Source organism: Molossus molossus, unplaced genomic scaffold (assembly GCF_014108415.1).
Source record: "Molossus molossus isolate mMolMol1 unplaced genomic scaffold, mMolMol1.p scaffold_m16_p_7, whole genome shotgun sequence".
Lineage (NCBI taxonomy): Eukaryota > Metazoa > Chordata > Mammalia > Chiroptera > Molossidae > Molossus > Molossus molossus.
The window spans coordinates 109,118,799-109,146,706 of record NW_023425401.1 but is presented as its reverse complement, the minus strand read 5'-3'; the positions used below and the strand labels follow the sequence as shown (position 1 = coordinate 109,146,706).

Genomic DNA, 27,908 nt, shown 5'->3' with positions numbered 1-27,908 from the left:
CAGGAAGTGAGGTCTGGCCTGGGTGTGGGAGAGAACCCCGCTGTGAACTGCTTCTACTCCCTGACCCTGAACGAGTCTCCTTAGAGCTGAGGCCCCAACACCTTTAGGTGTCAGGTAGGGGAGAGGCTGGCGGAGTTTCTGAGAGGGGTGGGTAGGGTCTGGGCAAAGGAAGGACACAGAGCAGGGCCCGGACTCTGCCTCCTCCCTGTGCAGGAGGGAGGCAGCCTGGGGGGTGTGGGGGGGCGTGGATGGAGGCAGTCCCAACCTCCTCCCAGCCCAGGGCTGGTCCTCAGTTTTACTGTGAGCTGGGGGCAGCCCACAGCCCGTCACATTGGCCCTCTGGGGGCTGTCCTCAGCCCTGGGCACTGATGCTTGGCAGTGACCAGACTGCAGCGGGCTGCTCTCAGGACTTGGGGTGGCGGTTCCTGGGGCCTCTGGGGGCCTCAGGGGGCGGGGCATCCAGGGCCTGTCTCCTGATGAGCTCGGAGTAGAGCCCGCCTTTCTTCAGGAGCTCTTCATGGGTCCCCGCCTGGAGGAGGGAGGGGCCGATGGTCACCATGCAGTTCCCAGCAGGGTGGGCTTCGTGCCAGCAGCCGGGCGCTGCCCCCTACAGGCTTCCGGGGCTGCGAGACCAGAGCAGCCAGACGCACTGCACTGTGAGCACCGCCTCCCCGCTTCCTCCAGGCCGAGAGCCCGCAGACCCAGCGCAGGCCAGTGTCCTCGAGGGCCCTGCAGCTTTTGCTTGAATGGGCCCCACACCTGCCTCCGGTGCTGGTACCGGCTGGGCCCTGGTCAGGGTCATGCTGCACTTCCCTGTGAGCCTGGGAGCTGCGCCCCGGGGACAGAGGGAGACACTGGGCCTACCTAAGGCAGGCGCGTCCGAATCCACATAGGGTGCTGCTTGTAGAAGCCGGTCCCAAGCCCCCAGGGCCAGGCCAGGCCCTCACGCAGCTCAGCTGAGCCACCATTCCACTGTGTCTATGGCTCAAGCTGTCCCAGCTCACCCACCCACCGCCCTGGGCCCCCACTGACCTCACAGACTCGGCCCTGGGCCATGACGACGATGTGGTGGGCCCCCCGCACGGTGCTGAGCCGGTGGGCGATGACCAGCACGGTGCGGCCAGTGCTGGCTCGGTCCAGGGCCTCCTGCACGACCCGCTCAGACTCGGAGTCCAGGGCGCTGGTCGCCTCGTCCAGGATCAGCACTGCTGGCTGTTTGATGAGGGCGCGGGCGATGGCCAGGCGCTGCTTCTGGCCCCCAGACAGGGTTGCACCCCGCTCACCTGGGGAGGAGGCGGACAGAGCAGAGGCCTGAAGCCAGCCGCAGCGCTGCACCTGGGGAGGCCCTGCGAAGGGGCACCGGGCCTGGCCCCTTGGGTGCCCCTGGCCTGTGTGTGATGGGCCTGCCTCTGTGAGGGCAGCACCCGTCAGCACTGGCGCGAGCGCCCTGTGCAGATGCACGCACGCTGGACACGGGGATTGAGTAGTGGGCACGGTGGGCTCCGGGCTCAGAGCCGGGGTGGGACCTGCGGTTCTAGCCACCTTCCCCGGCCTCCCGGGTCCCTGGTGCTTGGGGACATCCAGGACCCCGATGTCAGGGTGTGTAACAGTACAGTGGGATTCAAAGCCCACCCAGGCATTCTGGGGAGGACTGCAGGGGTGGCAGCCTGGGAGCCAACGAGAAACCCAGGTGACGCAGTCACAGAGCAGGGGGGCAGGCCGAAGGCCCCGAGAAGCCGGAAGTGTGCCAGGTCAGAGGGACAAGGACGGTGCTACCCAAGAGAGCTGGGGAATGTGAGCAGTGAGCACACCAGCTGGGTCAGGGACAGAGCATGAAGGACGGCTCTGGTGGGCACCACTCGGGAGGTGGAGCTCAGCTAGACGGACGCACAGTTCGAGAGAAGAGTTGAGAACCTCAACTATGCCTGTGCCTGGAGACCTGCGGGGACGATAAACTGGCCCCTGGGGTCCCGAAAGGAGCATGCTGCCCCATGGACGCTCCAGTCAGTCTAGAGGATCTTCCAGAACCACCAGAGCCCTGTCCTGGGTAAGTCGGGGGGACCTGGTCGCCCACTTCAATCCCATGGCAGCCAAGGAGACTCCTGCAAGTTAAAGAGTAGGAGGGGCCAGGAGGGGGCCCGATGACGATGAGATCACACCCACTGCCTCTGGGCGGGTCTCAGGGCAGAGGACCCCAGGAAACCGCAGGTCCCCAACATGCCAGCTCAGAGTCCCTGCCCACCTTGCCGTCACGCCTACTTCACGCTGGAACACACGCTGGAACACACGCTGACATGCGTGGTTGGGCCACGTGGTTACTGTGCAGTCCTGGAGGGTACAGCCCACAACACCCTTGGCTGCACGGTGCACCCCGCCCTGCGCGTGGCTCTCAATGACCAGGTCATCACGCGGCCCGGACGCTGACTGCAATCCCTGTTGTGCGTCTGTCTGCGACTGCTCGTGCCTGGACCCCCTGGGCCACCTGTCACAGTCCTGCTCTTCCTGGACGCAAGGCCTGTGTCCCCGCCCCCTCGGCCTCACCCCGGGAGCCCCGCAGGCCCAGCAGGACGCTGTCCTCAGCACTCACCGACCACAGTGTCGTAGCCCTCGGGGAAGCTGGTGATGAACTCGTGCGCGTTGGCCTCCCGGGCAGCCGCGTACACCTCTTCGTCAGAGGCTCCCAGCTTCCCGAAACGGATGTTCTCCATGATTGTCGTTCCAAACAGGACTGGCTCCTGGGGGGGGGGGCACAGGAAATGTGCTGACTGGGCCCAAACCCCCGAAGGGGGTCCGGAGAGGCTATTTTGGCCAAACCAGGACCCCCTGGAGGGCAGGAAAGGACGGTTCAGCTACAGGTCAGATGAGAGGCGGAGAAACAGGCCCACCAAGCCCGGAGGCGGAGCTCCCCGCAGGGGTGAGTGCGGAGGGTGTGCACCGTGCGTCCTCTGCCGTGGAGGCAGGCCCTGTGGGTGAGCAGGTGCTCCCGCAATCCATGCCCAGCGGGAAGTGGGTCCTCCCCGGACGGCACCTCCTCAAGCAGAGGCAGGGTCGGCCTCTCAGCGAGTGGGCGGCTGCCGGCAGCACCGCTCGGCACCTCTAGACCTCAGGACACCACAGCTCGTCACAGAAGCCAGGGGCCCTAAAACAGCCACCCAGCCCCATCTTCTTGGTTGTCATCAAGAAAGCCATTCCTGCTAGTGAGATGAGGGCGGAGCTGTCTGTGGTGGTCAGGGATGTGGGAGCCTGGGCCCCAGGAATGCCAGGGGACCAGCAGAGAAGGCCAGGCCTCCCGGAGGGGGACCAAGGCGGCTGGCAGCTGGGAAGGAGAAAAGGCCCAGTGCCGTGAGGGGGAGAGAGGCAGGGCCTGGAGGGGGGAGGCTGGGCTGGGCTGGGCTGGGCTGGGCGGTGAGGAAAGCCCTCTCTGCACCTGGCTGATGAAGCCAATGACCTGGCCCCGGAGCCAGGAGGGGTCGAGGGTACGCAGGTCCCGCCCGTCCAGGGTCACCATGCCTGCTGTGGGGTCGTAGAAGCGCTCAAGCAGAGAAGCCACAGTGGTCTTTCCTGGGAATTGGGGTTAGGGAGACGGGGCAGTTAGGGGAGCACAGGGCTCTGGAGGCAGTGCCAGGAGGGAGGGACCGTGGTGGCAGTGGAGGCTGGTAGACTCCTTACCTCCACCAGACTGGCCCACGAGGGCCACGATCCTGCCAGGGGGCAGTGTGAGCGTGAAGTCTTGGAGCACAGGGAAGCCAGGGCGGCAGGGGTAACTGGGAGGAGCCAAGACACCATGGTCAGATCAGGTTCCGGGTCTCTGGTCGCCCCAGTCCCTCCTGAATTCTACTGTACCCCCAGGGGCTTACTCAGAGGGAGACACTGGCCCACAGGTCCCAGCCTGGAGGAACGGCCCCTGTGCCCACCCACTGACACTGACCTGAAGCTGACGTTGTGAAACGTGATGGACCCACACAGGTGCTCCCTGGGGATGCAGCCGCCGCCAGACAGTGGGATACACGGGCTCAAAGTCATGTACTCAAACACCCGGGCGCCCGCACTGAGCCCCCGCACCACCTGGGGGGGGTCCGGGGATGAACGGGTGGCAGTGGCAACAGCATCGCCTGGTCTCCCACCCGCGGCAGGTGCGGCGTCCCTCTGCCCGACACCTGGTGCCCGCAGCACACAAGTGATGCTGGTGGCTGACCAGACCCTCCCCACTCTGCCACTCACCTGGCCAAACAGGATGGAGAGGTTGGCCATGGACCTGTGAGGAGGAGAGGGGCTGAGAAGGCCGGCACCAGAGGGAGGCCTGGGTCTCGGCTGCGTGGGGGCTGTGGGCCGAGGCAAGGGCACAGGTGGGCTGGAGCCAAACGCAGGTGGTCCCGGAGTCTGCAACCCCGGGAGCCCGGGGCCAGGCCGCTCACAGGACGGGTCCTTTCCCCTTTTGGAGCCTCGTCCTTTCCCTGGAGAAGGAGGCTGATGATGGTCACCACCTCAGGACTGGGGACTCCAGGGTCAGTGGGGCTGGACCCCTCAGCCTGCAAGGCAGAGGCTGGCTCCCACGCAGGGATGGCACCAGCGCCATCAGCAGTGACCAGGTGGGGATCAGATCTAGTGCTACTGACCCAAGGGGGCCAGGGCTAATTAAGGAAAGTGGGTGCTAGTCCTTTCCGAAAGAAAACAGAGCACGGGGTTTCCAGTCAAGACGGCTGGTAGGCAAACGCGGTCTCGCCTCCCTCACGACCACATCAAAATGACAACTAACCCACAGCACCACCATGCTTCAGAACCGCCTGACATCGAGCTGAATGGAAGGCCTACAACTACGGAATTAAAGGAGCAGCCACATCGACTGGCAGGAGGGCAGAAGCGGAAAGGCTGGCCCCACACCCACGTGTGGCGGATAAAAATTAGGAGGGACGTCTAGGTTGGGAAGGTCCTTCCTGAGGGGTCCTCGTCTCACCCCAGGCCACCAGCTCAGGGTTCCAGTGCCAGGAAGAGAGTCCCCATCACTTCTGGCTGTAAAACCAGTGGGAACTGAGGCTGAGGGAGGCTGAGGCAGCTCCTCTTAAAGGGCCTGTGCACTTAGACTCGCTCCCTCTGAGCTCGGAGGAGAGGCAGCTTGAAAGGTATCAGGGACGCACAGGGAAGAACTGAGCTGTTTGGCCTTGAGAGGAGAGCTGGAGAGGGGGCTTTCTCCGGGACAAACGTGCTGGCAGAGGCCTTTGTTCCTTTGGCGAGCCCTTCCCTGGGGCGGCAGGTGGCCATCATATCTGGGACTCCAGCAACCTGGCTCACACTGTTGGCCCGCCCTGGTGACTCCCTGAGGGCCTGCCCCACCCAACTTTCAGGCCCACCCAAGCTGTTTCCAGAGGCTTTACCATAGGATTGGCCTGTCTTGGATCCTGCTTCAGAGTTTCCTAAAATCTCTCAAACAAGCAGCATCTGGTTTCAGGGAGCCCCATACCTCTTGCCAAGTGGCCCCAGGCCTGGTACTAGCAACAGTAAGCGTTGGTTCACAACTTGGCTTTTCCTGGGCACCTCCAAGCCCAGCACAAGAAGTAGCCATTTGCAGATCACTTTGTAGGTTATGCCAGTGGCCCCAGACAGAACACAGGCAGTGGCTGACCTTACCCCAGAGCCAGCACACCCAGGGGACAGCTTCAGAACACATCAAAACACCACCACCCAAGCACCTCCACAAGTGACGCACTCAGTAGGTGGACTCAGTGGGTACCAGAGCCTGTTGAAGTAAGTCTTGCTCTGTCTGGTGGGCCCCTACACAGCTGATCCTCCAAAGGAGTCAGAGGCCAGTGGTCACTGGGCACAGCCAGTCCTTGCTGCTGAGCAGCCTGAGTAAAGCCCTCCCACTGACGTGCCAACAACAATCAAGACTCAATTACAACAGAATGGCACACAGTCCACACTAGGGGTACACCTTGAGGGCTCAACTGTGCTGATCAGGGAGACAGTGCCACTGGATCCTACAGGACACCTACAACAATAGGCCACCCTTTGAAGCCTAGGAGACATAGCAACTCTACCTAATACATAGAAACAATCACAGGGAAGCAGCCAAAATGAGGAGACAAAGAAATATGTCCCAAATGAAAGAAAAGAATAAAACTCCACAAAAAGAACTCAACAAAATGGAGATAAGCAATCTAACAGATGCAGAGTTCAAAACACAGGTTATAAGGATGCTCAAGGAATTAAGGAGAACTCCAAGGAACTTACACATCAACATCATAAAAAAGGACCAGTGAGAAATGAAGGAGGCACTAACTGAAATAAAGAATAATTTACAGGGAATCAATAGTAGAGTAGGTAAAGCCAAGAAGCAAACCATCAATTTGGAATATAAGGAAGCAAAAAACACCCAATCAGAATAGTAAAAAGAAAAAAGAATCCAAAAAAATGAGGATAGTGTAAGGAGCCTCTGGGAAAACTTCAAGCGTGCCAACATTTGCATCATAGAGGTGCCAGAAGGAGAACAAGAGAGAGAACAAGAAATTGAAAACCTATTTGAAATAATAATGACAGAAAACTTCTCTAACTTGATGAAGGAAACAGACATACAAGTCCAGGAAGCACAGAGAGTCCCAAACAAGATGGACCCAAAGAGGCTCACACCAAGACACATCATCATCAAAATGCCAAAGGTTAAGGACAAAGAGAGAATCTTAAAAGTAGCAAGAGAAGAGCAGTTCATTACCAATAAAGGAACTCCCATAAGACTGTCAGCTGATTTCTCAAAACAAACTTTGCAGGCCAGAAAGGAGTGGCAAGAGATATTCAAGGTGATGAAAAACAACCAAGATTACTCTATCCTGCAAAGTTGTCATTTAGAATTGATGGCCATATAGTTTCCCAGACAAGGAAAAGCTAAAAGAGTTCATCACCACCAAACCAGTATTACATGAAATGTTGAAGGGTCTTCTTGAAGGAGAACAACAAAAATATGAACGATAAAATGACAATTAATACCTACCTATCAACAACTGAATCTACAAACAAAATGAGCAAGCAGAACAGAAAGAGACTCATAGATACAAAGAACTTTTTGTTGTTTGCCAAATGAGAAGTGGCTGGGGCATTCGTGAAAAAGATGAAGGGATTAAGTACAAATTGGTTGTTAGAATGATGAACCTCAAAGGGAAGGGGGGAGGGAGGGCAGAAGAGATAAACCAAAAAAAAAGAAAACAGAAGACAGTGCGCCACAGGATCACCCCCACACAAAACTCCCTGGAGACATTACACTGTGCGACCATCCTCTGCAGGGGATGGTGCGAGTGTGTGTCTGTCCCGACAGCAGGTCGCCTCCTCCATCATGGGGGCTGCTGGCTGCCGGGAGGAAGGTGAGTCACTGCTTCTGTCACGAGGCCTGACTGGCCTGGGCGCCCAGGGCGTGCACGCGTGCCGTGTGCAGGGCCTTCCTGAAGGGAGGAGAGACTGACTCCTCAGCAATCTCACTTCGAGCACCGCGGGGGGTGGGGGACAAGCCTGCAGTGAAGTGGCTCGAGCAGGCTCAGAGCCACCAGCACTTGCCGAAGGGAGCAGGAGGCATTGAGCAAGGAAGAGCCAGGGCAGCGAGTTATCTGTGGATGAGGAGGGAGAGACCTGGAAGCCGTCAGTGCCTGGCACAGGTGCGGCAGCAACTGAAAACCAGACGCACATGACTCGCTGGTGAGCGACGCCCTTGGCTCTCCCTGGAGACCTGGCCTGGGGCAGGGGCAAGACCATTCCCAGTAGGGCCCAGACCTGGATGAGCACCAGGTAACCTGTGTGCATGATCTCTCCAGGGGCCCCAGCGCCACCCAAAAGAATACCTGGATGGGGTCCAAAGGCTGGGACTGCTTGAAGGCAGGGCAGCTCTGCTCCTCTCCCCTCCCCTCCCATTCCCCTGCTGTACCCCATGAGGAAACACACCAGCTTCTTTAATAAAATGAGACCCAATTCCTCCAAGGTGGGTGGCGGAAATCCCCACGAGGTAAGGGGCCCCCAAAAGGATGAGCCCAGGGCCTACGGCCGTGGAAACAGCCCCACCTAGCAGCCTGAGAGAGACACAGAACAGGCGATCTCTGGGGCCTCCTTGTGTGTGTCAAGAACTCTGCTAACGGGTTGGCCGGGAGGAGCAGGGAGAGGAGGGAGGGTCTGCCGGTCTGTGCTCAGCTAGAAGCAGGGAAGGCCAGTCTGAGGGAGGAGGCCAGGCCTGGAGAACACACTTCCCTTCCCACCAGGATTTCCTGCTGCTGTTCCGTGGAAGGTGGAGGGGTAACGGCACGAAGGGAGCCAGCGGGCTCCTAGGGTCCTAGGGACTAAAGTGAGAGGCCAAAGGTCGGCCTGGGGGAGGGGCAGCAAGGGAGACCCCAAGTCCCTTCCCTGTAACAGCAGCCTTAGCCTGACGGCCACCAGGGAAGGGCCCTGGCTGGAGGAAGGATGAGGACACCTAGGACCGGAGAGGGGCTGAACAGGCCCAGATTAGAAAGCACCGGGCAAAAACGGGCCAGGATGGGGTCCTTCCCACCTGCCCGTCTCTGCACTAGCTTCTTTCTGCCCGGGACAATGATCAGGCTGACAGTGAGGGATTCTGTGAGAAACGGCTGGGAAGACATCAAGCAGGGCCGGGCCCCAAGGGCCACCAGAATGGGGAGCAATGGGGACGGGCAGGAGGGGCCCTGGGGTGATGCTCCTTCCTTGACGGGGTAACACAGGTCTTCACTCTCCGTGACTGCTCACACCATACTCACCCTTCAACTCTTCATCCTGGCACGTATTTACGTTTCACACAGTTCTGCGCACACAGCACATTGGTGGGGGACAAAGTGGAGACATGCAGAGGTGCTGCTAGTGTCGCCGGCAAGGGAGACACAGGGAGGGGCCTGGGCCAGCTGGTGGCAAAGTCGACCGAGCTCTGGGCTGCCCAGGCCGTGGGGCCCAGGGGAGCAGGCAGACCTCAGAGCATAGCACGGGAGCCCCAGGGCGGGGCCGGGGAGCACGCCAAGCGGGGGTGGGGGGGCAGCACTGAAAAGCCGTGTCAAAGCTGGTCTATCCATACACAGAATCTCATTCGGCCCCCAACAGGGAGAAATTCTGACATCGGCTACGTCACGAATGAGCCTGGAAGACGTTTCGCTGAGGGACATAGGCCAGTCCCAGAGGACAAATCCTGTGACCCCACTTACAGGAGGCACCCAGCACAGTCCGACTCACAGAGACAGAGTGAGGTGGGGTGCCAGGGGCTGGAGGGGCCATGGGGGTTACTGTTTAATGGGGACAGAATTTTAGTTTTCAAGATGAAAATGTTCTGAAGACGGTGGGGATGGTCACACGTCAACATGAGTACACATGACACCGCTAAGCGGCGCAGTTAAAAACGGTTACGATGGTAGATGTCGTGATTTGTGTACTTTACTATACTCAAAAAATGTTTCAAAGCTCCTGAGGTGTTTGGAAGGCTGACCGTGACAACTGCATTTCTGGGTGCAGTCAGCGAGGCAGGCCAGCGGGCCCTGGCGGAGGGTCGGGCACCCTCTCCAGCCCATGCTTCCCTGGGGGAGCGGTGGGCGCCCCGTCCCTCCAGCCCGGAGGACTCCTTAGGAATGGGAGTGGCCCCACACTCACCTCTGCACTGTCTGGGAGGCCACCAGGAAGGACATGAGGTCTCCTCCCTTCAGCTGCTGTCCGGCCACAAGGGAACCCCCGATGAACAGGGTGCCCAAGACCATGCCTGCATGGGGAACAGGACGGGGCTAGGAAGGAAGCAGTGGCCAGAGCCTGGCCGCGAGGTAGTCCCCAGTTCCAGCCCCTGCTGTGCCTCACTGACTGGAATTTCGGTGAGTCACCTGTCACCTGAATGGTCTCTGTCTATTTCCTCATTTGGGAACAAGTGGTGGGGGAGGGGCCCGTCCATGACTCCCTCCTGGGCAGCTCCTGGGCATGCTCCACAGAGCTCAGTTGTGACATCAGCCCACCTGCCCACTGCCTGCCTGCACTGCTGGGCTTGGCTCCTGCACTGGAGGACATCAAGTAGGTGAGAGCTGCCCTGCTGGGACCTGCCCTCTGCTCCTCCCGGCCCACCCCCGCGGGCCTCTGCGCACTCACAGTTGAAGGCGATGTTGGACAGCCCCTGGAACAGGGCGATGCCTCTGCCCAGCGTCTCTGCCTTGTGGCGGGACTCCTCCAGCTCTGCTCCGTAGCGTCTGGGGACAGAGGCCGAGCCCAGCCCTCAGGAAACAGCCAGGCCCCGGTGCAGGTGCACGACGGGAGTACCTCCCAAGAGCCTCCCAGCAGTGGGCCTCACCCCTGCCCGGGACTCACTCCTCCTCCCGCTGCTCCATGGCGAAGGCTCGCACCGTCCGAACGTTCCCCAGGGCCTCATCCGCGACCCCCGTTGCCCTGGCTATCTGCAAGAGGGCCGGGGACGGAGTCAGGCTGGTGATGAGAGAGACAGGGCGGAGAGGGGGTGCGGAGGGGGAGGAATGCCGGTACCTGCTCCTGACACTGGCGAGACAGTTTTCGCAGAGCTGAGCCCATCAAGGTGCCAACTCCCATCAGGGCGGGCATAGCCACCATCAGCAGCAGCGTGAGGCGCGTGGACAGCATGGACAGGGACACCAGGCAGCCAACCACCTGGGTGCAGCTGCGCAGCCCCTGGGTAGAGAACAGGAGGCAGGAAGGCAGTTTGGCACCAGCACCACGGCATGGGGGTGTTGCCAAGGGTCAGCTGGCTACAGCTCTACACCCACAAGGCCCAGGCTAGAGGTCTGACTCCTGGGAGGCCGACTGGCAGTCTACTGGCCACAGAACAGAACCCTTTCTGACCAGCAGGCATGACGGGGCTGGATGGGCGCGTCTGTGGGCACGCATCCTTCCCGACAGGTCCCGGTCTGCTTCTCTTCCCACTCTAGAAACTGCAAAAAGACTCCGTGTGGAGGCCGTGGGGCGGTGTCTGCCAGGACCCAGCAGCCACGGTGCCAACAAGCTGGACAGGAGAGGACATCAGTAACACAGTAAGGTCATCGCCCACTCTCAAGGCTGTCCGTGTGCCAGGCGTTCTGGGGGCCAGGCAGGCCAGGGCGGTTCCGCTCTTGGCAGGCCGGGCCAGGAAAGGCTCTTGTCTGAGTCCTTGGGAACGCTGTCTGGGGAGGCAGGATTTCAGAACAGGAGAGAAACAGCTTATCCTGACCTTGGACGCTGCCGCGGCGCCTCCCTCCCGTGAACTTCCCTGGTCCTTCACCCACGCCCTCACCAGGCTCGGGCAGGGTGGCCTAGTGCATCTGAAGTGGAGGGCATGCTTGTGTGAGTGAGTGGTGGGGGGAACCTGGGGCACTGACCTGGGAGATGACAAGTTTGAAGGATGACTTAAACTCCTGCACATCAGTTGTCAATCGGCTCACCAGCTGCCCCGTCTTTTTAGCGTCAAAGAAAGCAATGTCTTGTCTGGCAGAGAGACACGGGGCAACAGGTGGGGGAAAGGAGAGACGTGACTTCAGGATGAGGCCCCACGTCCAGACACTCACTGGACGCCTGTGGGGCCCATCGATCACCCCACTGCCCCCCAGTCCACACCCTGCAGCAGGCAGTACCGGAGCAGGTTGCTGAAGAGGGCCCTGCGCATGTCCACGGCCATGCGCTCGCCGATGCGGGACAGGAGCACCAGGTACCCAAAGGTCAGCAGTCCCTGGGAGAGAGGATGGGGCACTCAGGGGGGCCCGGGTGGCTCCTCTGCCTGCCCCCAGGCCCTCCCTCCTGCCCGTACCTGGAGGCCATAGAGGAGGAGCAGGTGGGTGCTGAGATGCCGGGACTCACTCAGGAAGTTGCCCATGTGGTCCCTTGTGTACTTGGCCACAATCTCCACCAGCTGGCCCAGGAGCAGGGGGATCTGCACGTTCACCAGTGCTGCACCCAGTGCCAGCTGGAGGGGCACAGACACTGAGAGGGAGCCACACTCTTCTCCACCCCCGCCCTGACCTCGAGCCTTCCTCTCCTGCTGCTGCCCCTGCTTTGGCTGCTCCTGTGCCTCTTCAGAAGGCAAAGGTAGGCTGCCAGGCCTGGGGACCCCAGAGCCCTGCATGTCCAGCCCTGGCTGCTTCCCACGGTCTCCTCTGACACTCCATGAGGCAGGCTGTCCCTGCGTGGCTCTGACTGGGGCTTCTGCAAACCCTGGCCGAGTCTTTCCCTCTCCGTTTTTAGGGGTGTGGGGAAGAGCTCACCACAATGGCTGCCCCCAGGACCAGCAGGTGGGGGCGCAGAAACTGCCAGAAGAGCTTCCAGTTAAAGTGAGACTCCACATCACAGGGTCTGGGGGCAGGAGGGACCTCTTCTGCGTCACACAGTGCCACAAGGCAGAGGCGGGGGCACTTACTCAGCACCACGGGGCACAGGAGGGCCCCCCCCACCCAGCGCCAGGTGGAGGGGCTTCGGCCGGGGGGTGCTCGAGGGAGGCGAGCCCGGAGCTGGGACCGCAGCTGGGCCACAGCCCTGAGGAGGTAGGAGCCGTGGCGGCCATCAGAGTGCCTGTGGGAAGAGAATCGCATTGACGGATCCAGGCCGACCGTCCTTCAGCTGAACACGAGCCAGCCGAGTCCTGGCCGAGCCTCTGGAGAGCGGCCCTTCCCTCTGCCTGGCCCTCCACTGCCTTCCTCAGGCTGCTCTTAGCGCCCGTTTCTGAGACAAACAGAGGCAACGTAGCTGAGGAATGAGACAGGCAGTGTGAGGAAGTCCTAAAGGTGTCCCCCGTGTGGTCGCTCAGCCAGCCAGGCCCTCGCAGCCTCGGGAGGCACCTCTGGGCCAGCGAGCGGTTCCCACCCACAGTCAGATCCCAGGACGCCAGAGCTGCAGAGCACCCTGCACAGCAGCTGGTCCATGGCGCCCCCTTCCAGCAAAGGACACAGAAGTCCCGAGTGCACAGGGCTGAGAAGAGGGGACAGCACCCAGCTGGTGGCCGTGGCTCCTCCTCAAAGTGTTAACCTGCATTCGATCCTGAATCCCTGGGAGGGAGACGCCGTGATTCTCCCTTGACAGACGGCGTCCTGGGATCTGACTGTGGGCAAAATCATGTGCGGCTGAGAGCGCTAATAATTTGTCCCCAGGCAGCAGAACTGGGACTAGAGGAGAACCCAGAGTCTAGGCTCGCCCTACTTTGCCCTGCATGATGGGCCTGGACCCGGGTCTTCTGACTACTGGTCATTGCTGATTGTACCCCATCACCCTGGCTCCTCCCAGGCCTCCAGTGCTCATGCACGGAGGGGAAGGGTGGCAGACCCTGTCTCCACCGGCTGAAGGGAAAGAAAGAAATAAAAATCCAAATGACAGCCCTGGCCAGTTTGGCTCAGCGGTTAGAGCGTTGGCCTGCGGTCCGGAGAGACCCAGGTTCGGTTCCCGCTAAGGGCACGTACTTCGGTTGCAGTTTGTCCCCGGCCCTGGTTGGTTGTGCGGGTGGCAGCCACTTGATGTGTCCCTTCACGTCGATGTTTCTCTCTCTCTCTCCCTTCCTCTCTCTCCCTCCCACTCTATCTGTACAAAAAAAAAAAAAAATCCAAATGACATGTCCTGTCATCTCAGATAGACCAGGATCACCTCCTCTTTCTTGCAGTTCCCGTATCTACAGACGGCACCGCAGGGCTGGGTGCCGCCTGGGCGCAGCACTCGGCAAGGAGGCACAGAGAGCAGGAGCAGAACAGGAGCGCCCGCGTGCATACCCGCCTGGTGGTTACACTTTAGTGGCGGGTGACGGACAGCGCATGGCAAGGCTTGCAGAGCGTGGGGGGACGGGAACCACGGGGCTCCTCCTGGCTGAGGGAGTCGGGAAAGACAGCAGGGGGGCAGTAGCCACAGTTTTTATCAGGCAGCGGGACTCTGGAGGGCAGTGAGGATCGTTTCTGGTTTTTAGGCTAGGGTGTGACATGACCAGATTTTCATTTAAAATACCATAGCCGGTTGCTCAGTGGTTAGAGCGCTGGCTGGAGGACCCAAGGGTCTCGGGTTCGATTCCCGGTCAAGGGCATGTACCTGGGTTGCAGGTTTGATCCTGGCCCCGGAGCATGCCAATCAATGTCTCTCTCTCTCTCTCTCTTTCCCTCCCTTCCACTGTATCTAAAAATTAGTGGGAAAATGTCCTCGAGTGAGGATTAACAGGAAAATAGGGGAGTGGCTGGAAGAAGATGAGCCTGGCTACAGAGGCCTGTTAGCAGAAGTCACCTGGCCAAGAGTATATGGCCGGATGCTCAACAGTCCAAATGAGATTACTGATGGTGAGAGGCAGCCAGTGAGAGGTTCTTCCTTTACTGTGATGTGGGTTTTTTTAATCCTCACCTGAGGACATTTTTGCATTTATCTTCAGATAGAGCAGGAGGGAGAGAAGGAGGAAAAGAGAGAGAAGCATCGATGTGATGTGAGAGAGACACATCGAGTGGTTGCCACCCACAGGACCCCAACCGGGGCCGGGGACAAACTGCAACCAAGGTATGTGCCCTTAGCGGGAACCAAACCTGGGTCTCTCTGGTCTGCAGGCCGACGCTCTAACCGCTGAGCCAAACGGGCCAGGGCTACTGTGATGGTATTTTATATCCTCAGACCCTCCTAACTATAGACTTTACTGTAACTTCCCCTTCCTTCTGGGAGGCCCATGCTTCTTGCCACCTGTATGTTATGTTCCACCTACCCCTTTCCACCTGCCTGGTTTTTATGTCTTTTTTTCCACAGTGTACTTTATGTATGTTCTAAGTTTTAAATAAGGGAAGCTCACTCTCTTTCTACCCTGTGTAATTATCCAACTTCCCCATTAGGTTATGTATTCCTTAAGAGCAGGAAATTTATCTTATTCCCCATTGTATCCTCAGCACTTAGCAGAACTCTGGAACATAATAGATGTTTTTTAAATGTTTGTTGAATGCACGCCCTCATCAGAAATGCAGAACAACTTGACCTATCACACTACTGCAGTGTTTGCAAAGTTTCAGATTTACTGAGGCCAACAGTAAAAAATACATTTTACATTGTAACCCAGTACAACAAACGTATATATGTCACACCAAGTTGAAATGTTTCACAAAATGATACTTTCTCTTTTTTAAAAAATATATATTCTATTTTCTATTATATTCACTTTTAAAGGGTCCCAACTCAGTAAGTTCATTTTATGATCTACTGTGTTGTGCCTTGGACATCTGAAAAAACACTGCACAAATGAATGCACGAATATTTGAATACTACTGGGTCTCTATCCTTGGGCGTCTCTCTGGCTTAAATACTACTAACAACTTTACTCTTTTCCTAAGGATTATTCAAACCTTTTAATAATTCACCATGGACACTTTCCAATTTTCTCATCTTCTCCAAACTGAGGCTCTAAGCAGGGCTTGTTCACTGCCAAGAACTGGCAGATTACTTCCCAGCACCGGTACTTCCGGCTCCGGCTCCAGTTCTGCCCAGCTCTTACCCTGTGTCAACTTCCAAATGACACAAGTCCACATCCACCCACCCTGCGAATCTGTCGCCGGTCTGGCCCTCAGGTTATTCACTCTAGGATTACAACAGAGTCAGCACCTTCTCATAAAGCGTTTACACTGGAGTCTCAGAGCAGGGGTGGGAAACCCCTCTCTTCTTAGACCAAGGTATGCAGAGTGAACATACAAGAACACGCAAGGGCAACTTACTAGACTGAGAATCTCTGCTGAAAGTACCCACATCTAGGAACCATTTTTGTTCAGTTCATTTTGGATCTTGGCAGCAACAACAACACTACATGTCTCTGGACACGAATACTTTTTTTCCCCTCCACAAGGAAATAAGATTCACTTCTACAACTTGACAAGTCAAAATAAAATAGAAATGAACCGTGGAAAAGCAAACAAGACCAGCAGTCAAGACTCGAGGTCAGTATTTACCGCAGCCCAGGCTGCAGCAGCTGCGTCACTGGGGCAGGACCTGGGTCTGCCCAGACACTGCGTCCAGCTCCCGCCCCTGGTCCCTGGCTAAGCCTCGTCAGTCAGGTCCCCAGGGTTGGTCTGGGGTCCATTCTGAACCTCAGAACTTGAGGCTGAAGCCAAGGCTTGCAGTCGAATAATTTTTATCCAAATCGCCAGACCATTTCCAAGAAAGGCCAACACCTGTGCAGCTCGGCGCCCCCTGGTGGGGAGGAGTGGTCGCTGACCCAGAGCGTTCCCTCAGTCCGCCCACGCGCGGATACAGACGCGCGAGCCTCCTGTTGGCACCTGGCTCGTTGCTATAAATAATTGAGGCCAATCCTCCGGGGAGTGACATTCCACCCCTGGCTGGGTCCGCCTACAATTCCCAGCAGGCCTTGCGCGAGCCTAGGCCTCCATCTCCCGGCAGCCCTCACGCTCGGCCAGCCGGTCAATGGCCCCGTGTTCCCAGGTTTGTCTTTTTTTTTTTTTTTACCTGACGGCCGAGAATGGCTGGAAGCGGAGGGGGAGCAGCGGCCTGCCTAAGACAGGGCCTTCCCGAATCCCGACCCGAAATAAGTGCACCAACATGATGGGGCGGGTGAACAGGAGCAGCCGGCAACTGCAGTTTCACCCTTATCCCATTGAGGGCTCCATGTTGGCTCCGGCCCCCATCCCGACAACCTCTTCGCGCGTCCCTCGGCGATGATTGGAGAACAGACGCATCAATGTCACTGCAGGCTATGATTGGAGAAGCCTTGTCAGTGCTCCTCCCTCCAGAACTGTGATTGGAGGGAGCTGCGTGCCGCGCCCCAGCAGTGGGCGGGGCCGAGCAGGAAGGGGCACTGCCTTCCGCCCGCTGCCTGACCTGGCTCTGGGTTGACGTTTTGCGAGTGCGTAGGGCGTCCCCAGCCCCGGGGCATCCGTCGTAAGGCGTCAGCTGCTGACCTCCCTGCCATTCTATCCCGGCTCCTGGCGGACTCTAGAGGTCCCAGAGTCTCCAGGGGTGTAGAGCGCCGCTGCTTCCGGGAAAAGCAGGGACAAAATCTGCTGGGGAGCCTGGCCAGTGTGGTCAGTGGGTTGAACCTCCTCCCAGGCACCAAAAGGTCACCTGTTCCATTCCCCGCCAGGGCACAAGCCCCGTGCAGGTGGCAGCCTACCGATGTTCCTCTCCCATTGATGCTTCTCCCTCTCCCTCTCCCTTCCCATCTAAAAATTAACTTAAAAAAATTTTCAAAAAATTGACTGGGGGAGCTGGAGGGGGGTGGGAGTGGGGAAGAGGGGGTCAATGGGGGGAAAAAGGGAGGACAGCTGTAATACTTTCAACAATAAAGATTAAAAATAAAATTTAAAAAAGGAGAAACATCTGTAACAAAAATAAAATAATTAAAAATAAAATAAAATGTCAGCTGGGGAGTTTTATTTTCAAAACAAGTGCACATGCCTTGCCGCCCATCTCGCTCTCCCTGGCTGGTCTGAGCTCAGGGGACTGCAGCCACGTATAATTGAGATAAAACTCCGGGGGTGAGTCTGATACGCTCCCCCTACTCAACGATTGGGAACCACTGGTATGGAGGTCTGGTAGCTTATCAAGCACAGTTCTTGAACCTCTCTGTTTAGCACTTACTTCTTCTGTGTAATTGTTTGCGTAGCTACCTCCCCCGCTGGCTGCGACTTCGTTTTAGGTAATGGCTCTGTCTCGTTCATCCGTTCCCCCATCCCCTTCAAACGCCTGGCAGGAAAAAGTGTGCCCTTTATAACAAATTGACTTGAACTGGGGGTGGTGGTAGGACGGCTGTAAATGGATGGCTCTGGGTGGAACTGGGTAAGAAAATGTGCCAAGATTAGTTTGAGGTTGGGTTGGGTATATGGGGAGGGGCCCTACAGTGAGTGTGGCAGAACACTGAGGTAGGTGAGGTTGAGGGACGATCAGATAATACCCCACATAACCTATATGGACAGATGTCTCTGAGAGTTCATGGGAAATCCCTTGTCCCTCTACAATGTGGGATTCGATTTTGGGCTCTAGGATGACATCTCCCGAAGGAGTGAGTCTTCCTTTCATAGTTCTGCCTCCTGATCAGGGAGAAAACTACGCAAGTCTGGGGCTCGGAAGACAGTTCTCTTCCTCCCAGGAAGGAGGCACAGGAGAAAGGGGCATTTCTGGACTCATTTTGTGGGCACTTCTATGATTGCTTCCATGTTCTTCCGGTGACCAGTCTGGGAAGCACTCTGTTCCTCTCTCCATTTCATGGATACTGGCCCCTATGTCAGCCATTGGCCTAAATGCAGGAGGCCTGACACCTGGGTGGCTGAGTCAGCATCTCAGGCATGCGCTTCAGTAGGAAACCTGGTGATTCAGGGCCTCAAGAATGGCGTTGGACAAGCCACTGGACCTTCTGCCTGGGCCTCCTCCTCCTCCACCTCCTCCCCCTCCTCTTCCTCGTTGACCTGGCAACAAGGAACTCAACTCAGTCAGTTCATCCCTAGGCATCCACATTTTCGGTCCAAATCCCTGACCCCCAGCCGCCCTCTGCTGGTTCAGTCCTGATGCTTCTCAGGAGCCTCCAAAAACTGGATCAGGACTTGAGGAGAGAGTGTTAGGGTTTAAGAGGATAAGGAAACACAATGGAACACTAAGCAGCTGTAAGAAAGAAAGATCTCTTAACCTTTGAGACGACGTGGAGGGACCTGGAGAGTATTATCCTAAGTGAAATAAGCCAGTCAGAGAAAGACAAATACCACATGATCTCACTTATTTGTAAAATGTAATGAACAAAATAAGCTGATGAACAAAATAGACATAGAAGTAAGGTACAGACTGACAAACCTCAGAGGAGGGGGGTTGGGGGGGAGATAAATAACTTATGCATATAAGCATAACCCATAGACAACAATGCTGGGGGTGGGGGTGGGAACGGGAGGAGAGTGTCAATGGGGGAAAAAGGAGAAACATCTGTAACAAAAATAAATTAATAAAAAAATAAAGTGATGCATCTAGGGGAAAAAAGAGGATAAAGAAGTAAACATAATGGAACATCCAGGGAACCCCACTTTTCTACTGTAAGCGCCCAAACCCGCTTCTCACACCTAAGATAGCTGCCTCTCCTTTCTTCCCTTCCTTCCTTTCGGTTCCCCTCAACCTGGATACAAAGTCGGGCAGTCTCCCCTCTTCCCTTCCTGATTACTGCCAGACAAATCGGCACCTTTTCTTTCTCACTTCCTGTTTTTGATCCTAAAGCATTTCTCTGTTGAACACTGTGTGTGTGTGTGTAGGGAGGGAAGGCATGATTTTAAGAAATCAAAGATTTAACATCGTGGCCCCATACTCCTGTAATCCTTTGACAGGGTTTTCTTTTGGCTTTTATTACTGAGGCTGCTCCTCTCTGGACTCTTCTTCAAATCCACTAGAGGTCTGAAGGTGGGACAAGAGGTGTCTCTCCTGGCCTGTTCTTCAACCTCCGCCTCTCCAGATGACGCCCCGCCCAGGCATGGGGGCGGGGCCCTGAGAGCTTCAGGTCGCAGGGAGCCTGGAAGGGGGTGTGCGTGCTTAGGCAGGTGACTGGGAGCTGGGACGCCTGGGGCCTGCCCCAACTGAGTCACTGTGTTGTTGTCACTGTCCTGTCGAAGTCCCCGCTCAGCTCCTCAAATCTCTGTGGGAACAGCAGCAGCTCCCAACCTTCCAAACTTTGAGGAGAAGCTGCCGACCTGATGGTGAGGCGAATGGGCTGGGGGGGGAGCAGGAGGCAGCTGGGGCGGTGGGGAGACCTGGGGCCTGGATCTGTGCCTCTCCTCCCCATGCCACTACCTCCTCTTCCTCCTCCTCCGTGCCGGGGGCCTGGGGTCGGGAGGCTCTCAGTCTTCTCTCTGTCCCCTGCTCCTCACACAAGAAGTGTGCCTTCCTCAGTTCTTCCCCCAGCTCTGGGATCCCCCTGCCCAGCTGTGCAGGTCCCAGGGGCTTCTCAGACTCGACACAGTGTCCTCCCCACCCCAGCCACAGCCCCAACACAGGCAGAGCCTGTGATGACACCCATCTCTGCTCCCCCCTCCTGGGGTTCCCATTCCACCCCACCCCTGGCCTCGGTGACTGCCCCTCCTTCATGCCGGTGCCCCCAGGACAACCCTGGGCTGCGGATAGGCCCTCTGATCCCTGAGCAGGACTATGAGCAGTTGGAGGACTGTGACCCTGATGGGTCCCAAGATTCACCCCTCCATGGGGAGGAGCAGCAGCCCCTGCTTCATGTGCCTGAAGGGCTCCGGGGTGAGCATGTGGGTGTGGGGCCGTGGGAGGAGGGGAGGGCCTGGGGGACGAGGCAGGAGGTTGCGGGTGGGTGTGGAGAGCTCTCACAGATAAGAGCTGAGTCCCAACGCTCTTCCCTCCGTGCCCAGGCTCCTGGCACCACATCCAGAACCTGGACAGCTTCTTCACCAAGATATCCTTCGTGCTGGGCCTGGCAGGGTGGCACAGGAGCGCCCCTGGGGGCAGGGGGCCTCTGAGGGTGCAGTAGGTTGGGGGGCTTGTCAGTGGAGTGAGGGGGAGGCTCAGGAAAGCCCCATCATGCCTCAGGTTTGTTTCTTGACACATCTGCCACACCTACAGCTATCACCAGCGGAACGGCTTTGCCTGCATCCTTCTGGAGGATGTCTTCCAGCTGGGGTGAGACGCTTGTCCTGGGGTGCCCGCTGCTTCTTGTCCACCCAGGGCCTCCCCAAGAAGCCAGGGGCTCGGCGGGTGGGGAGGAAGACAGAGCTGGCCTGGGGGCTGGGCAGCAGCCCACCCATCTCACAGGCCTGACCACTGAACTCCCGGCTCTCCAGACAATTTGTTTTCGTCATTACCTTCACGACCTTCCTCCTTCGCTGTGTGGACTACAACATCCTCTTTGCCAACCAGCCAAGTAACCGGACAAGACCTGGGCTGCCTCACAGCAAAGTGACTTTGTCAGATGCCATCCTACCCTCGTCCCAGTGTGCCCAGCGGTGAGTGACAACTGGTGGGGGGGGGGGACGAGCAGACAAGAGCCACCCGGCTTTTGTCTCTAGGCTAGATCATTGGTTCTCCAAGATTTGAGTCTCAGGGTACCTTAACAATTTTTTTTAATCCTCACCCAAGGATATTTTTCCTTTTTTCTTCAGATAGAGTATGAGGGAGGGAGAGAGAGAGAGAGAGGGAGAGAGAAAGAAAAAAACATCGATGTGAGAGAGACACATCAAATGGCTGCTTCCCACATGACCCCAACCAGGGCAGGGGATGAACCAAAACCGAGGTATGTGCCCTTGACCGGAACTGAATCTGCAACTCATTGGTCTTCGGGCCAACACTCTAACCACTGAGCCAAACTGGCCAGGGCTCACGATACCATTTTTTAATTTTAATTTTTTTTTAAATTTTTATTATTTTTTTTATCCTCACCCGAGGACATTTTTCCATTTTTTGTTCAGGTAGAGTGGGAGGGAGAGAGAGGAACAGAGAGAGAGAGAGAAACATCGATGTGAAAGGAACACATCGAGTGGCTGCCACCCGCACGACTGACCAGAGCCGGGGACAAACTGCAACCGAGGTACGTGCCCTTAGCGGGAACCGAACCCGGGTCTCTCAGGACCACAGGCCGACGCTTTAACCGCTGAGCCAAACCGGCCAGGGCTAATTTTAATTTTTTAAATTGATTTTAGAGAGAGAGGAAGGGAGAGGGAGAGGGAGAGAGAGACGGAAACATCAATGAGCGAGAACATCGATTGGTTGCCTCCTACATGCCCCCCACTGGGGATCAGGCCCACAACCTGGGCATGTACCCTGACCGGGAATTGAACCAGCGACCTCTTGGTGCATGGGTCGACACTCAACCCCTGAGCCACAGCGGCTGGGCCAGGGTACCTTTTATACACTTAAAACTGATTGAGAACTCCAAGAGCTTTTGTTTATGAGAATCATAGTTTCTATATTTACCTTATTAGAGATGAAAGCTGAGGACACACTCCATTGGCTGTCAGTGTGTTTTCACGTAGCCTCTGGAAAATTCTACATTCATGAGAGAATGAGAATAAAAACGGCAGAAACAGTATTATCTGAAAAAGTTTTGAACTTGCAGACATTTGCAAGGGTCTCGAGGACCCCCAGACACCACACACTTTGAAAACTGCTGGTCTTGCTGGATCCCCTCCATGACTTTTCCATTGCTCCCAAGTCTTGTCTCCCTCTCTATGGGGGTCCCACTTCCTTGCTATGTGTCCCCCACGCCCCCTTCCCCAGGATCCGCTCCAGCCCCCTGCTGGTCTTCCTTCTGATCCTGGCTGCAGCCTTCTGGCTGGTCCAGCTGCTTCGCTCAGTCTGCAACCTCTTCAGCTACTGGGACATCCAGGTGTTTTACAGGGAGGCCCTGCGCATCTCCCCGGTGAGCTGGGTGGGTGTGTCTGTGTGGAGGGGTGCTGTGTCAGGGGGCAGAGGACAGGGCAGGAGGGAAGGCTGCACTAGAAAACGGACAGAAGGCCTCATTGACTCCTACCCTAGGCCCCGAACCGCGTTAGGAGGTCGGGTACCACCACTGATAGATCATGGTCCCTACCCTAGTTGATTTAGATGGGTTACAGAAGATGACTTATGGTCACACGCTTGTGATAGTTGGAGGAGGGGCGGCCACCTGACTTTACAGAGCAGGAGGAATTGGGATGGGGCTGGGAAGGACAGGAGGTGGGGAAGCAAGCCAAGCCCCGATGCAGGGAGGGGGAGGCAGTGAGCCTCTGTGGGCAGCTGTGAGGAGATCAACCCCCCCCAGCCTGCAACTGAGTGTTCAGGCCCCGTAGGGTGACCCCACTCCCCCTTCTGGCTTTGCCCCGTTTCGGTCAGCGACTACGTGGACCCCTTCACTGTCCCAGGGTCCTGCTTTGCCCTTTCTTCCCTCCTTGTCTTGCTCATGCTCCTTGCTTTGTACCGAAGTTCTTCCTTTAAAGCAGCGCTCTAAAGCTACCTCCTGCAGCCGGCTTCCGCTGCTCCTCTTAGAAGTCTAGAGCCTTCTGCATGTCCTCCTGCACAGCCCGGGCCAGAGGCTCTGGGCAGCCGCCTTGAGTAGGGAGCACTAGGCGTAGCGCAGGGAAGAGCAGGAGTTAGATCACTGCCCCCTTTTCTTTCTCCTCCTCCCTTCACTTCCCTCCTCCCGTCTTCCTTCCAGGGGAAGGGGGAGACCCTGGGATGGACTGGAGAGGCTGGCCCGGAGGGACTTGACTAGGCTGGACTGGGGCAGCTGGGTGAAACTGGGCTCACATGAGGTCTGCAAAGGAGATCCAAGTGAGGTCCGACAGCGACGCGGACACAGCCAATGTCTTAGGAAGGCCACTGCGGGGCTGGCATGGGATGGGGCTGGCTGTCCGAGAGCATGTGAAGGCAGGAGGTGCTGGTGGGCACCTGTGTTGGCAGGCACTTTAGGAACGGTGGCTGCTCGGTGTCTCCTCAGTGTGTAGGACTGTGGGGGCTCAGGAAAATCTGCTCTTCAGGAGCTGAAGTCAAATACCTGAGGAGTTTAACTTATGAGGTGTGGCGGGGAAGCACATGACTCATGGCCTCAAGTGGAACAATCAGGATGGGATGAAAGGAAGTAGGAAGTGGCCCTGGTTAAGGAAGGGCAAGGAGGGCAGGGAGCGGTGATAGGTTTCCCACCTGAGGGACACTGTTGAGAGTGGGGAGGAGGCGCTGGGCATGTAGCTCTGGGCACGGGGCATTTGGGCATCTCCCGTGGCTGGCCCTCACCCACCCCTGTCCTCAGGAGGAGCTCAGCTCCGTGGCCTGGGCGGAGGTGCAGTCGCGCCTCCTGGCGCTGCAGAGGAGCGGGGGGCTGTGCGTGCAGCCGCGGCCTCTGACCGAGCTGGACGTCCACCACCGCATCCTGCGCTACACCAACTACCAGGTGGCGCTGGCCAACAAGGGCCTGCTGCCGGCCCGCTGCGCGCTGCCCTGGGGAGGCAGTGTGGCCTTCCTCAGCCGCGGCCTGGCGCTCAACGTCGACCTGCTCCTCTTCCGAGGGCCCTTCTCTCTCTTCCGCGGGGGCTGGGAGCTGCCGGACGCCTACAAGCGCAACGACCAGCGGGGCACCCTGGCCGCGCGCTGGCGGCGCACTGTGCTGCTGCTGGCCGCCGTGAACCTGGCGCTGAGCCCGCTGGTGCTGGCCTGGCAGGTGCTGCACGCCTTCTACAGCCACGTGGAGCTGCTGCGGCGGGAGCCGGGCACGCTGGGGGCGCGCCGCTGGTCCCGCCTGGCCCGCCTGCAGCTGCGCCACTTCAACGAGCTGCCCCACGAGCTGCGCGCGCGCCTGGCCCGCGCCTACCGCCCCGCCGCCGCCTTCCTGCGCGCCGCCGCGCCCCCTGCGCCCCTGCTCGCGCTGCTGGCCCGCCAGGTGGTCTTCTTCGCCGGCGCGCTCTTCGCCGCGCTGCTCCTGCTCACCGTCTACGACGAGGACGTGCTCGCCGTGGAGCACGTGCTCACCGCCATGACTGCGCTCGGGGTGACGGCCACTGTGGCCAGGTGCGGCAGGAGCTGCCCAGGGAGAGGGCCCTTCCTCCGATCCCGAGTCCCCCGCCCCCCAATCCCGACCCCTCCCACAACCAGCGCGCCCCCTCCCTGCCTCCCCCATCCGCACATCCTCCTAACCAGAGGCACCTTCCCCGCCCGCACCCCTGCGCTCCAGGTCGTTCGTTCCGGATGAGCAGTGCCAGGGGCGTTCCCCGCAGCTCCTGCTGCAGTCGGCCTTAGCGCACATGCATTACCTTCCCGAGGAACCCGGTGCTGGCGGCAGGGCCAGCGCTTACCGGCAGATGGCGCGGCTGTTGCAATACCGAGCGGTGAGGAATGAGACCCAGGGGGAGCTGCTCCCGGCGGGAAGCCGTGCAGTCGCCTGGTCTCGGAAGGGCGCGGGACAAATAGGCTCGGGACTGGCTATCCTGGGAATGACTGGGCTGGAGGTTTCCTGCCTTGGCCAGCGTCCCTGGGGGCCTCTTGGTCCTGGTCACCCTCAGCAACCCTTTCTGGGTTTCCCCACTTCTTCCCCAGGTCTCCCTCCTGGAGGAGCTCCTGTCCCCCCTCCTCACCCCACTGTTCCTGCTCTTTTGGTTTCGCCCTCGTGCCCTGGAGATTATTGACTTTTTTCATCATTTCACTGTGGACGTGGCTGGGGTTGGTGACATCTGTTCCTTTGCCCTTATGGATGTGAAACGCCATGGCCACCCTCAGGTTAGAGTCCTTCCCTGGATGTGCAGGGTGGTGGTTAGATATGGGTTTGCACCCCAGTCATTCCCAGAGGGAGGGGCTTGCCACCTGTGACCTTGAGCTAATCACTTCCCTTCCATGTGCCTTAGTGTCCTTGAGGACAGTGACTGCAGCCAGTGCTCAGGGCTGTGTGAGGACTATATGACACGATGTGTGTATAATCCTAGGGCCAGTAAATGGAGGGAAGGCCACCAGAGAGGCTGAGAAATGGGCTGGTCAGTGGATGGGGCTGGAGTAAGACCGGCCTTCCCCACAGAGGCCTCAGGCTGGCCCTAGGGTCTGCTGTGTGTACAGGTTGGCGGAACAGTGAGCCCGGGCCAGCTTCCAGTGCTGGGCCTTGACCCAGGTCCTTCTCTGCTGCTGTGTTTTTGGGTGAACTTGAGCAAGTGTCTGTTATGGCCTCTGTTCTTTCACTGAAAACGGGGGCTAGTGTTTCCTTTCGCGCCTGCCCCACAAGGCCCCCCTGCAGGTATAAACGCAGTATCCATGGCTTTTTCTTTCCCTCAGTGGCTGTCGGCTGGGCAGACAGAGGCTACACAGTCTCAGCGTGCAGAGGATGGCAAGACCGAGCTGTCCCTGATGAGGTTCTCCCTGGTGCACCCACAATGGCGTCCCCCAGGGCACAGCTCCAAGTTCCTGGGGCAACTTCGAGGCCGCGTACAACAGGATGCAGCCGCTTTGGGCGCCACTTCGGTTCGCAGCCCTCCCACCCCCGGGGTGCTCAGCGACTCTTCCTCACCTCTGGTGAGTCAAGCCTGGACTGCCCTCTGCCCTCACCTCTAGCCCCTCCCATCTCGCCTCCTGATTCCTCACCTTTTGTGTTAACCTGCTCACTCATTGGTCCAGCCTGCTCTCCTGCCTTGCTGAGAGCCCCTTGCTCCCCTTCAGTCCTCTCTTCTGACCCCGTCTTATTTGCTCACAGCCAGAGGCCTTCCTGGCTAACCTCTTGGTGCATCCCCTTCTACCCCCGCGGGACCTGAGTCCCACAGCCCCCTGCCCGGCTGCCGCCACTGCCAGTCTCCTGGCCTCCATTTCTCGAATCTCCCAGGACCCCAGGTGAGGGGTTGGGGCCTGAGAGGCAGAGGAGCAGGGGTGGTGGGCTGATCCTCCAGGAGAAGGGTGCAGGGTGCGGGGGCACGGGGTTATTAGGAAGGGGAAGTCAAGCCTGGCCCTCCCTGTGGGGTGCAGGGGGAGGGGCATGCCTTTGGTCTGTTTCACCCTCTGTTCTAGCTGTGTGTCCCCTGGGGGCACTGGGGGCCAGAAGCTGGCCCAGTTACCAGAGCTTGCTTCTGCGGAGATGAGTCTTCATGCCATCTACCTGCACCAGGTGAGTAGGGAGGTGCAGAAAAGGGAAATGTGGGGAGAAAGCAACTGCCCAAGATGGAGGCTGAGGAGGCGCAAGGAAGTACCCAACAGGAGCTGGCAGGAGGTTCCAGAGCCGTCTGCACCTAGCCCTGGGCCTGGGGCAGGAGGGAGTCCGCATTCCTCTCCCTTCCATTTAGCTCCATCAGCAGCAGCAGCAGCAGGAACTGTGGGGCGAGGCCTCAGCCTCCTCCCTGTCCAGGCCCTGGTCCAGCCCCCCACAGACACTCTCTCCTGATGAAGAGAAGCCATCGTGGTCCAGTGACGGTGAGGGGTCAGGGTGTGCAGGGGACAGACCCTGGGTGGACAGCAGGCCTCAGGGCACTGCCCAGCTGACGGCTTTTCTCATTAGGCTCCAGTCCTGCCTCCAGCCCCAGACAGCAGTGGAGAACCCAGAGGACCCAGAATCTGCTCCCTGGAGGGTTTCAGGCGGCCACGGACACTCAGACGCGGCCTGGCCAGGCCCACAGCACGGACTGAGAGGGCTCCTCAGTGTCAGTATTGTTTTACTGGGGTGGGGGAGAGGGGTGACTAGGAAAGTAGGTGGAGCCAGACTTGGAGGGATGGGACCAGTGGTGGACATTTGGGGTTGAGAGGACAGTCATGCCTGGAACCTAACTAACCCCTGGACCACTTGCCAAGAGCCCTCTTCTCCCTCAGGTTCCCCAGCTTCTCCAGCGACAGGAGATCAGAAGAGGTGGAGTGGAAGAACACACTGAGCCCTTCTTAAGGACCCCCAGAGATGCTTTAGTTGGGCAGGACTTAGGGGTCAATGACGAACTCGCCCCAGAGAGCAGAGAAATGAGTAGGAGAGGAGATGCTAAAGGCATCTGGAAACAAGCTTTACAGACAATCCCCACATGGAGGGGAGAAGGGGACCCCATCCCCAATGTGCTGTTGTGGAGCGGTAGCCTGGGAAGAAGTCCCCAAGTATCTTCAAGGTGGGGGGCAGGGCCAAGGCGGAGGCCAAGCTAAGTGTAAGGGAAACAGTGAGGAACACCACTGGGAGGGAGTTGGTTCCTCGCTTCCCATGGGATTTGTGGAGGGGGGCCTTGGGGACTTGTGAGTGGAAAGACTAGGGAGGGCTGATGTTTTTGGAGTTCAGCATTGGTATGACGTCTGAGGAAGTGGGTGTGGCTCCCCGCCCTGTCTTAAACAAGCAGTAAATGTTGCTCATGGCTGCAGTTGCTCATCATTGTGACCTCGGTCTCCAGCATCCCCATTCCTGGCAGCAGAGGGCGGTACCTGCTTCTCCATCAGGAGCCAGGGAGCAGCTCAGGGAACACAGGCTGTGCCTGGCTGGGAGCCAGGTTCCTAGAGTGCTGGGTCCGAGTGGAGCGTGCTGGACTCCTCTCAGAGAACTGCCACCCCCACACCTGCCCGAGCTAAAAGAC

General features: G+C 58.1%; 2 protein-coding genes across 2 annotated transcripts; one reads left to right on the top strand and one right to left on the bottom strand.

The window, feature by feature from the left end:
* Positions 1-50: 50 nt before the first annotated feature.
* Positions 51-16,562, bottom strand: ABCB8 (ATP binding cassette subfamily B member 8). The gene is made up of 16 exons (XM_036247310.1): positions 16,396-16,562; positions 12,207-12,510; positions 11,753-11,908; positions 11,580-11,674; positions 11,328-11,433; positions 10,483-10,644; positions 10,312-10,397; positions 10,096-10,193; positions 9,616-9,721; positions 4,222-4,255; positions 3,929-4,065; positions 3,670-3,764; positions 3,428-3,561; positions 2,588-2,735; positions 1,033-1,283; positions 51-529 (listed from the first exon to the last, which is right to left on the bottom strand). The coding sequence occupies exons 1-16, from the start codon at positions 16,488-16,490 to the stop codon at positions 404-406; spliced, it is 2,133 nt and encodes a 710-aa protein (XP_036103203.1). The 5' UTR covers positions 16,491-16,562; the 3' UTR covers positions 51-403.
* Positions 16,563-19,534: 2,972 nt separating this feature from the next.
* On the top strand, positions 19,535-27,905 carry ATG9B (autophagy related 9B). The gene is made up of 14 exons (XM_036247071.1): positions 19,535-20,160; positions 20,289-20,334; positions 20,494-20,556; positions 20,718-20,879; positions 22,150-22,291; positions 23,657-24,411; positions 24,575-24,728; positions 24,937-25,116; positions 25,660-25,896; positions 26,075-26,208; positions 26,383-26,479; positions 26,655-26,781; positions 26,867-27,008; positions 27,175-27,905. The coding sequence occupies exons 1-13, from the start codon at positions 19,611-19,613 to the stop codon at positions 26,992-26,994; spliced, it is 2,775 nt and encodes a 924-aa protein (XP_036102964.1). The 5' UTR covers positions 19,535-19,610; the 3' UTR covers positions 26,995-27,008; positions 27,175-27,905.
* The last annotated feature ends 3 nt before the right edge of the window (positions 27,906-27,908 follow it).

Excerpts from the sequence above, each read along its gene's own strand:
- ABCB8 (XM_036247310.1), bottom strand. The coding sequence starts at position 16,490 with ATGTTGGTGCACTTATTTCGGGTCGGGATTCGGGAAGGCCCTGTCTTA. Across the intron at positions 12,511-16,395 it reads CAGCCATTCTCGGCCGTCAG|GCACTCTGATGGCCGCCACG; the intron begins GTAAAAAAAAAA and ends CTCTTCCCACAG. Across the intron at positions 1,284-2,587 it reads GGGCTACGACACTGTGGTCG|GTGAGCGGGGTGCAACCCTG; the intron begins GTGAGTGCTGAG and ends CCTCCTCCCCAG.
- ATG9B (XM_036247071.1), top strand. The coding sequence starts at position 19,611 with ATGGTGAGGCGAATGGGCTGGGGGGGGAGCAGGAGGCAGCTGGGGCGG. Across the intron at positions 22,292-23,656 it reads AGGCCCTGCGCATCTCCCCG|GAGGAGCTCAGCTCCGTGGC; the intron begins GTGAGCTGGGTG and ends CCCTGTCCTCAG. Across the intron at positions 24,412-24,574 it reads GTGACGGCCACTGTGGCCAG|GTCGTTCGTTCCGGATGAGC; the intron begins GTGCGGCAGGAG and ends CCTGCGCTCCAG.